Here is a 10528-nt window from a genome sequence, read left to right on the forward strand (position 1 = left end):
CACCACTCCCGACCTCTTCCTCCGCTACATTGGTGACTGCATTGGCGCCACCTCGTGCTCCCGCGAGGAGGTTGAGCAATTCATCAACTTCACCAACACATTCCACCCTGACCTTAAATTTACCTGGACCGGCCCTAAAGGAGCCTTCCACATCCATCAAAGTTTTACCTGCACATCCACTAATATCATCTATTGTATCCGTTGCTCCCGATGCGGTCTCCTCTACATTGGGGAGACTGGGCGCCTCCTAGCAGAGCACTTTAGGGAACATCTCAGAGACACCCGCATCAATCAACCAAATCGCCCAGTGGCTCAACATTTCAACTCCCCCTCCCACTCTGCCGAGGATATGGAGGTGCTGGGCCTCCACCACCACTGCCCGAAACGTCGATTTTGCCTGTCTTCGGATGCTGCCTGAATTGCTGTGCTCTTCCAGCACCACTGATCCAGAATTAAGTGTATAAGTCCTGCCCTGATTTGCATTTCCAAAGTGCAGTACCTCCAAAGTGCAATTTATCTAAATTAAACTCCATCTGCCATTCCTGATCAAGATCCCATTGTACTCTGAGGTGTTGGAAGTTGGAAATAACAGAAAATGCTGTAAATGCTAAACAGTTCTGGCAGTATCATAAAGAGAGAAAAGTAATAAGTGTTTCAAGTTGATAACCTTTTATCAGGTCTGATGAAAGGGCATTGACTTGAAGTGTTAACTATTTTTCTCTCCATTGTTACTACTAGACCTTCTGAGTATACTCAGCACTTTCTGTTTTAATATTTCTTGTGACAATTGGTTTTATGCAGCAATCTGTCAAGTAGATTTTTTATTTCAGGTGGTGTTTAGTTAAAAGGTCAGAAGTTCGTAAATCTGATTTCCGATATTTTCCAAATCCTCAAACATAGCCTCCTACTCTTACAAAGAACAACATGCAAAGTGAGATCACTTTGGAAGATTCATGAGGGTTGAAGCTGAATTTTATCATCACCTCATGTCAGTATCAGTCATCTCTCTGTCACGATGTCCTGCAGGGGCCTCTCACCAGTCCTTATTAGCACTTCTTCGTTGGTGATTCTGTCTTGTCATTTGATGCTTGGAATCTTGCAATAGGCAGTGCTGGTGCAAGATGTCTAACTTACATGACTCTTTTGTTCTTCTCTTCCGTGTCTTGCCGATGCAGATTGCAATTTCCAGTTCTGTAGGAATGTAGAGTCGAAGTTTCATGGCCATGTAGTGATGTTGGAAGCCTAGACTGTATTGGAGCTGCTGGAAGATTGATGCAGTTTTGGGAATTATTATACTGATGTCAACTTCTACATCACCTTCTTTGGAGATGTTACTCCTGGATAGGGAAAGTGATTGACATCCTTTATATCCTATTGACCAATGGTAATGGATGGGCCTTGTTCCTATCCAGTTGTTGCTGTCTTGGCTTCTTGCAGTTGATACATAAACCAACCTTGGCACTGCTACTATTTGGCTATGTCTTGGGAGCACATGAAATTTTATTGTCAGCAAGAATATTTGAAGTACCAGAAGATAACGGCAGGAAAGACTTGTTTCAGCCCAAATATCGTCCACTCTTTCCTCTAATATATTAAGCACGTTCATCAAGGTACCTACAAAACATGATAGATCTTGTCAGTCATAGGAATAGCTATCTTCTCAATTCCCTCCCCTTATACTGTCATTTTGCTGGTAACAGACGAAACCAAAGCCATTAGGACACTGTCAATTTATGTTGCTCATGTATGCTAGTTTTAGGATCAAGTTAAAAATCACACAACACCAGGTTATAGTCCAACAGGTTTATTTGGAAGGACTAGCTTTCGAGGCACTGCCTATAGGGAGAGGTTGAATAAGCTAGGGCTGTTTTTCCTGCAGCATTGGAGGTTGAGGGGTGTGACCTTATAGAGGTTTATAAAATCATGAGGGGCATAGATAGGATAAATAGACAAAGTCTTTTCCCTGGGGTGGGGGAGTCCAGAACTAGAGGGCCTCGGATTAGGGTGAGAGGGGAAAGATATAAAAGAGACCTAAGGGGTAACATTTTCATGCAGAGGGTGGTACGTGTATAGAACGAGTTGCCAGAGGAAGTGGTGGAGACTGGTACAATTGCAGCATGTAAAAGGCATTTGGATGGGTATATGAATAGGAAGGGTTTGGAGGGATATGGGTCAGGTGCTAGGGGTGGGACTAGATTGGGTTGGGATATCTGGTCGGCATGGACGGGTTGGACCGAAGGGTCTGTTTCCATGCTGTACATCACCATGATTCTATGACTCTTCGGGTGGTTGTGGAACAGGATCATAAGACAGAATTTATAGCAAAAGGGTTACAGTGTCACGATGCTGTAATGATATATTAAATAAATTTAGATTAAGTCTTTCATCTTTCAGAATATCCACAACCACCTGATGAAGAGGCAGAACCTTGAAAGCTAGAGCTTCCAAATAAACCTGTTGGATGATAATCTGGTGTTGTATGATTTTTAACTTTATTCACTCTAGTCCAACATTGGCTCCTCCAAATCAGTTTTAGGATCATCATATTTGGCTTTTTAAAAAAGCTGTAGATAAAAGTATGACAAAGGTGCACTTCCAAAAGTTTGTGTAACAATAAACATACAGATGCTTCTCTTTTTGCATTGTAGATGTATTCGTGAGAATTGCTACTTTTAAGTTGAATGCCTTTAAGTGAATAATGGGTTTCGACCCAGGTTAAAGTCTAAGTTTGATTTCCCTGGACAAGAAAATATGCTAAGGAACCTATGTTTAAGGTCAAATATTTTACTGCACATGTGTACTGCTGTGCAATCCTTGCAAAAAACTGAATGTAATACTGTACATATAAATTCATGTTTATTTGAAAAATGATGTATCCAAGGATCAAGTGTACAGCAGTACTTAATTTCATATCAAGGGTGTAGCACTGAACCAATGTGATTCATTCCCCTCTTATCAGCATAATAAATCTAATCCAATCAAATCAAAGTTGATGAGCAACTGAATTGAACTATCCATCCAGATACAGTGTCTACAAAAGCAGGTTAGAAGCTAGGAGTTCGGCAGGGAGTAACTCACCTTCTGACTGCCCAAAGACTGTCCTCTACCGACAAGGCAGAAGTTAGGAGTGTGATGGAATATTCCCCACTTACCTGGAAGAGTACAGCTCCAACTACACTCAAGAAGCTTGACACCATCCAGGACAAAACTGCCTCCTTGATTGTTTGTTTGTGAATTTCATACCACTTAGCCCTTCACTACCAATATTCACAAGCAACAGTGTACACCATCTACAAGATGTATTGTAGACAGCCCCTTCCAAATCCACAACCATTGAAAGTATGAGGGTGCTAGATATATAGGAACACCACCCATAAGCTTCCCTTCAAGCCATTCTGTATCCTGACTTGGAAATATATCACTACTTCTACACTGTTACTGGATCAAAATCCTGGATCTCCCTCCATAAGGGCATTGTGGGTCAACCTACAGCATGTAGGTGGTTCAAGAAGGAGACTGACCACCACCACCTCAAAGAACTAGAGATGAACAACAAATACTAGTACAGCTAGTGATGCCCACATTTGATGAATGAAAACAAATAACTCTATCAGTGCATTTTTATTTTCATGATATGCATGTGACATTCTCTTGCTGTTCTCGCTGTTCCAAATATGCTTGTTTAATTGCCATTATGTAGTAGCCGATGAAACCAAAGTTTGTGAGAAGATTTGTAGCTCGGGTGCTTGTTGTTGTGGTTCTGTTTGCCGAGCTGGGAATTTGTGTTGCAGACGTTTCGTCCCCTGTCTAGATGACATCCTTAGTGCTTGGGAGCCTCCTGTGAAGCACTTCTGTGATGTTTCCTCCTGCATTTGTAGTGGTTTGTCTCTGCCACTTCCGGTTGTCAGTTCCAGCTGTCCGCTGCAGTGGCCGGTATATTGGGTCCATGTCGATGTGTTTGTTGATACAATCTGTTTATGAGTGCCATGCCTGTAGGAATTCCCTGGCTGTTCTCTGTTTGGCTTGTCCTATAATAGTAGTGTTGTCCCAGTCGAGCTCATGTTGCTTGTCGTCCACGTGTGTGGCTACTAAGGATATCTGGTCATGTCGTTTCGTGGCTAGTTGGTGTTCATGGATACGGATCGTTAGCTGTCTTCCTGTTTGTCCTATATAGTGTTTTGTGCAGTCCTTGCATGGGGTTTTGTACACTACATTGGTTTTGCTCATGCTGGGTATTGGGTCCTTTGTCTTGGTGAGTTGTTGTCTGAGAGTGGCTGTTGGTTTGTGTGCTGTTATGAGTCCTAGTGGTCATAGTAGTCTGGCTGTCAGTTCAGAAACGTTCTTGATGTATGGTAACATGGCTAGTCCTTTGGGTTGTGGCATGTCCTCATTCCATTGTCTTTCCCTTAGGCATCTGTTTAAATTGCGGGGGTATCCATTTTTAGTGACTACATTGTAGAGGTGTTCTTCTTCCTCTTTTTGCAGTTCTGGTGTGCTGCAGTGTGTTGTGGCCCTTTTGAACAATGTCTTGATGCAACTTCTTTTGTGTGTGTTGGGGTGGTTGCTTTCATAGTTCAGGACTTGGTCTGTGTGTGTGGCTTTCCTGTATACCTTTGTGGTGAATTCTCCATTCGGTGTTCTCTGTACCATCATGTCTAGGAATGGGAATTGGTTGTCCTTTTCTTCCTCTCTAATGAATCTGATTCCTGTGAGTGTGAAACTAATACCATAAGGCTGGTGAGATATCCCAAGTCTTCCACATGAACCTGGGCCATCTGAACTTCCAAGATCTTACAACCTCCAAGAACTTCCAAGTTTCATACCTGAAGTTAGCAGGAATGTTGTAACACCCAGAAATTGGACTGGATCTTTTTCATTGTTCCACTTGTCTGTGGCATTGGCTTTCTCATGATGTTGATTAAGTTACCAAGGTTTGTGGATTGGGTCCTGATGTGGATGATGCCATGGCATGCAATACAAGATATAAACCCATAAATATTAATGTAACTCAATATTGAAGAGATATGTTAGATGGGCAATATTAAGTAAGAACTACCTGTAACTCTTGTGGCACCTGAAATGGAATTTCCAGGAAATTACCCAAACAAATGCCTCTGAAAAATGGGAGGTGTTGAGTGACTTGGAGGGAGTTCTGTGATATTACTACTCTTTTTCATGGTAGTAAGGGGTTGTGATTGTGGGAAGTGTTGTTAATACAGTAAAAGCATAGTAAATAGTACATTCTGTAACCAAAGAACATGATTTGGGAAGAAATGGATCAGGATTTAGGAGGTAGGAGTATTATCAAGTGGACTACTTTATTCTGGAAGAGTATTGTTTCCTGAGTCCTTTTGTGGCGACACCCACTTAGGTCACTGGAGAGTGTTCTATCATGTGCCTTCTGACAGTGGAAAAGTTTTAAGAGTCAAGAGGTGATCACCTTGTCACAAATAATATAACCATTGTACTGCCTTTGTTACCATGATTGATATTGCTTGTCATTCTAACACAAAGGTATGCGGGAACTCAGAAATTGGGTTCTCATTGAAGACTTGGAAAGGTATTTGGACCCGTCATTGCTATTGATTTTGGATGTAGGTTTGCTCACTGAGCTGGAAGGTTCATTTCTAGACGTTTTATTACCCTACTAGGTAACATCTTCAGTGAGCCTCAGGCACAGCAATGCTGAAAATTCCTGTTTTCTGTTTATATGTTTGGGTTTCTTTGGGTTGGTGACGTCATTTCCTGTGGTGATGTTATTACCTGTGGTGAACTCACTTTCTGTTCCTTTTCTCAGGGGGTGGTAGATGGAGTCTAAACTTGATGTGTTTGTTGATAGAGTTCCGGTTGGAATGCCATGCTTCTAGGAATTCTCGTGTGTATCTTTGGCTCGTTGTAGGTTCACGAGGTCAATTCCTGGAATGGCGGGATTACCTTACACTGAAAGACTGAAGCGACTGGGCTTGTATACCCTTGAGTTTAGAAGACTGAGAGGGGATCTGATTGAGACATATAAGATTATGAAAGGATTGGACACTCTGGCAGCAGGAAACATGTTTCCGCTGATGGGTGAGTGCCGAACCAGAGGACACAGCTTACAAATACAGGGTAGACCATTTAGGGCAGAGATGAGGAGAAACTTCTTCACCCAGAGAGTGGTGGCTGTGTGGAATGCTCTGCCCCACAGGGCAGTGGAGGCCCAGTCTCTGGATTCATTTAAGAAAGAGTTGGATAGAGCTCTCAAAGATAGTGGAATCAAGGGTTATGGAGATAAGGCAGGAATAGGATACTGATTAGGAATGATCAGCCATGATTATATTGAATGGCGGTGCAGGCTCGAAGGGCTGAATGGCCTACGCCTGCGCCTATTGTCTATTGTCGTAGGATGGATGTGTTGTCCCACTCGCAGTGGTATCCTTCCTCATCCGTATGTGAGGATACTAGTGAGAGAGGGTCATGTCTTTTTGTGGCTAGTTGGTGTTCATGTATCCTGGTGGCCATACGCAGAGTGGTACCACCCAGACAACAATACCACCATCCATGACAGGACAGATCCAACAGAGGTCATGACACAGTGGTACATAGTCAGGAGGGAGTAGCCCTGGAAATGTGCGGCACGGTGGTTAGCACTGCTGTCTCACAGCACCAGAGACCTGGGTTCAATTCCCGCCTCAGGCGACTGTCTGTGTGGAGTTTGCACATTCTCCCCGTGTTTGCGTGGGTTTCCTTCGGGTGCTCCGGTTTCCTTCCACAGCCCAAAAAAAAAATGTGCAGGTTAGGTGAATTGGCCATGCTAACTTGTCTGTAGTGTTAGGTGAAGGGGTAAATGCAGGGAAATGGGTCTGGGTGGGTTGCGTTTCGGCGGGTCGGTGTGGACTTGTTGGGCCAAAGGGCTGTTTCCACACTGTAAGTAATCTAATCTAATCTAAAGTCCATAATAGTGACAATGGACTACGTGGGCAAGGAAACGCCTGCTGATTACCATGTGCAGATGGATCAGTACCCCTCCATTTGGAGGAGAAGGCACTGAGGGTGGCAAGAGTGCAAAATGTACTCTGGTGGGCATCTTCAATCATTCATCATCAAGAGTGTCTTGGCAAAGCTCTACTTATCAACTGATCCAGTCCTGAAGGACATGGTTTTCAAACTGGGTCTATGGAAGGTGATGAAAGTGAAAGTGAGGATGGTACGAAAAAGAGAGAAAAACATACTCAATTTTATCCTCACCAATCTGCCTGCTCAAGGTGCATATGTCCATGATGATATCAGTAGAAATAACCACCATATATTCCTAGTGAAGACAAAGTCCTGTCTTCATATTGAGGAAACCCTCTATCATTATGTGGCACTATCATCATGCTAAATGGGATAGATATCAGACAGATCTAGCAACTGAAGACTGGGCAGCTGAAGAGGCTCTGTGGACTACCAGCAGCAGAATTATACTGCAACACAAAGCCTGGCATATCGCTAACTCTACCATAGAAACATTTTTTAAAACTGCAGAAAGAGGTCATTCAGCCCTTTGAGCTTACTTGGCCATTCAATGTGATCGTGGCTGATTATCCAATTCTGTGTCCTATTCCTGCATTTGTCCCCATATCATTTAATCCCTTTCACCATAAAAATTATATCTAACTCGTGAAATCACTTTCTGTGGCAGAGAATTCCACAGGCTCACCATTATCTAGGTGAAGACATTTCTTCTCCTCTCAGTCCTAAATGGTCTCCCCATATTTTTACATTGTGACCTGTTGTTTCAGACTCTCCAATCATCAGGAACATCCATCTTGCGGCTTACCATATCTAGACCTGTCAGAGATTTATATGTTTCCATCAGATTCCACACTAATTCTTCTGACCTCCATAAATATAATCACAGATGCTGCAAACCTGCTCAGTTTCTTCAGGGCTTTGTTTTTGTTTCAGATTTCCAGCATCTACAGTATTTTGCTTTTCTTGACAAGATGGACATAGAAGAGATGTTAAAACTGTTCAGAATTTTGTACATGCCAATCAAGTCAGTCCTCAATCTTCTAAACCTCAGGGAAAACAAACCTAGTCTTTCCAGGTTTCCCTCATAAGACAATCAGTTCTTTCCAGTTAATAATCCAATTTGAACTGCATCCAATGTATTAACATCTTTCTTTAAATAAGAAAGCCAAAACAGCACACTGTATTTGAGGTGTGGTCTCACTAATGCCCTGTATAACTGAAGCATAGCATATTTTAATTTTATGTTCAATTCCTCTCATCATAAAGGATACCATTCCGTTAGCCGCTTGAATTACTTGCTGTACCTCTATACCAACTTTGTTAGTCTTGTACTGGAACACTAAGATCTGTCTGCACCTCTGCATTCTGTAGTCATTGTCGACTTAGGTAATGCTCTGTTTTATTTATTCTTCTTGCCAAAGTGAACAATTCCATATTTTCTTACATTACATTCCATCTGCTAGATTTTTGCTCACTCAGACACTCACTCACTCCCTTATGTTCCCTTCATAACATACTTTCCTGCATTTGTATCATTTGCAAATTTAGCTATCATGCCTTTGCTGCCATGATAGAGACATAGAATTCTACAGCACGGAGACAGTCCTTTTGGCCCAAACTGGTCCATGTCAACCAAAATGTTCATTCAAGCTAACCCCATTTCGCTGCACTTGGCCCATATCCTTCTAATCCTTTCTTATCTATGTATTTGTTCAAATGCCTTTTAAATGTTGGACCGGCCTCAACCACTTCTGCTGGCAGCTCATTCCATATGCGTACCACCCTCTGTGTAAAAAAAGTTGTCTAAGTCATTAATTAATAATGTTAAGGTTCCAGTGCAGATCACTACGTGATCTGACTTGTCAAATACTCTCAATCAGAAAAAAGATCCATTTATGCATTCTGTCTGTTTTGTGCCGGCCAACCGATTTTCTATCGATGCTATTGTGTTATAGGCTCCCCCTTTCCACTGTTATTCCTTGAAAAACTTGCAACAAATTGGATAGGCATAATTTCCCTTTCACAAAACTCTGTTGAATATTCCTAATTACCTTGAAGCCTCTTTGGTTGGGATGCTGTTTGGAGAGTCAGTGCGGATTCGATGGGCTGAACAGCCTCTTTCCTCGCTGTAGGGATTCTATGATTCTTTTGAAATGTCCAGCTATAATTTTCTTAGTGATTGATTCTAACACTTCCCCACAAAAGACATCAAGCTAACTGGTCTATACCTTCCTGTTTTCTGCTTCCCTTATTTCTTGAATTGAGGGGTTATATTTGATATTTTACATTCTGATGAAACCTTTCCAGAATTGAAGGAATTCTGGCAAATTAACAGCAACACCTCGACTATCTTATTAGCCATTCTTTTAGGAATCTAAGTTGAAGTCAACGGTACCTACGGACTTGACACCCCACAGCTCCATCAGTTTGCTCAGTAAACCTTCCCTAGTGATTATAATTGGGGTAAGTTCTCTCTCCTTTCCACTTCCTGAAGTAAAGCTATTACTGGCATTTTATTTTGTATCTTGTGTAGTGAATATAAGCAAAATATTTGTTCACTTCATCTAATTTCTTATTATCTACCATTAACTCTTCATTCTCAAGAAGACTAACAATCTCTTTATTTAATATTTTTCTTATTTGATTCCTCTAGAAATTCTTCCTATCCTATCCCTTATATTTCCAGCTAATTTCCTTTCATATTCTCATTTCTTTCCCTCAATTAAATTTTTGTTGTTCTCTGCTATTCTTTATAATCTGATTATAACAGCTATATCCTTTTTCATAAACTTTGATACTTTTCCTAGGTTCATTAGTTAACTTCAGACCTCAACTCAGACTCACCTGTACATCCATGGGCAATTAAAATGGAAGTGATCAGCATCAAGCCTCGATGCAGAGTGGTGACTGCCTTTTCAGTTTTCCTACCGGTCTCTTCTAGACCAAAGTGCTTCGTGATCCCGGGAGCTCACACTTATGCTCTGTGATGGTGGGTTTGTTGTTAATGCAGCGAGCATCCACTGTGTTTTGCATCACCACCAACTGGATTGGAGACTGGATGGGTTGGTCCATCTCAGGACCATATTCCTCACTGGGGTCTTTACCTCTGCAATCATATAAAACGCATGAAATAAGGAAAAGCAATAATAGAATAACATAACTAGCCACAAGTATAATCAGGTTCAAAGTTACAGGGTCTATCTCCAGATAAAACTCCATTTATTCCTCTATGTTTCAGTGCTCCATACTAAAACATCGTTGTGACAAAGTCAGAGAAGTCATTTCAGTTTCAGGAGCTAAAGTGGGCAGGCTGGCTTTATGATAAAAATACATTAATCTTCTACTCAGAGCTTGAACAGCAGGGTTTAAAACTACTCAGTTTAATCACTTAAATCCCTTCAATTTAGGATACCATCAGCCAACAGAAATTTGATTGATATGAGCTGAAAGTCAGAAAACATCAGGATAGGTGAATTTCAAATATTTATAGCGTAATCCAGCAACAATGCACTCACCATCATTAAGAAGATTG

At 41.6% G+C, this 10528-nt stretch overlaps 1 protein-coding gene across 1 annotated transcript; it reads right to left on the reverse strand.

Moving 5' to 3' along the window:
* Nucleotides 1-541: 541 nt before the first annotated feature.
* si:ch73-256g18.2 (small integral membrane protein 36) lies at nt 542-10304 on the reverse strand. The gene is made up of 2 exons (XM_043715194.1): nt 9841-10304; nt 542-1614 (listed from the first exon to the last, which is right to left on the reverse strand). Exon 1 carries the CDS (start codon nt 10213-10215, stop codon nt 9934-9936), a length of 282 nt encoding a protein of 93 aa, XP_043571129.1. The 5' UTR covers nt 10216-10304; the 3' UTR covers nt 542-1614; nt 9841-9933.
* Between the last annotated feature and the right edge of the window lie 224 nt (nt 10305-10528).

Source organism: Chiloscyllium plagiosum, chromosome 24, assembly GCF_004010195.1.
Source record: "Chiloscyllium plagiosum isolate BGI_BamShark_2017 chromosome 24, ASM401019v2, whole genome shotgun sequence".
Classification (NCBI taxonomy): Eukaryota; Metazoa; Chordata; class Chondrichthyes; order Orectolobiformes; family Hemiscylliidae; genus Chiloscyllium; species Chiloscyllium plagiosum.

What these genes read in the sequence shown, in the direction of transcription:
- si:ch73-256g18.2 (XM_043715194.1), bottom strand. Translation starts at nt 10,215, where the DNA reads ATGGAGTTTTATCTGGAGATAGACCCTGTAACTTTGAACCTGATTATA.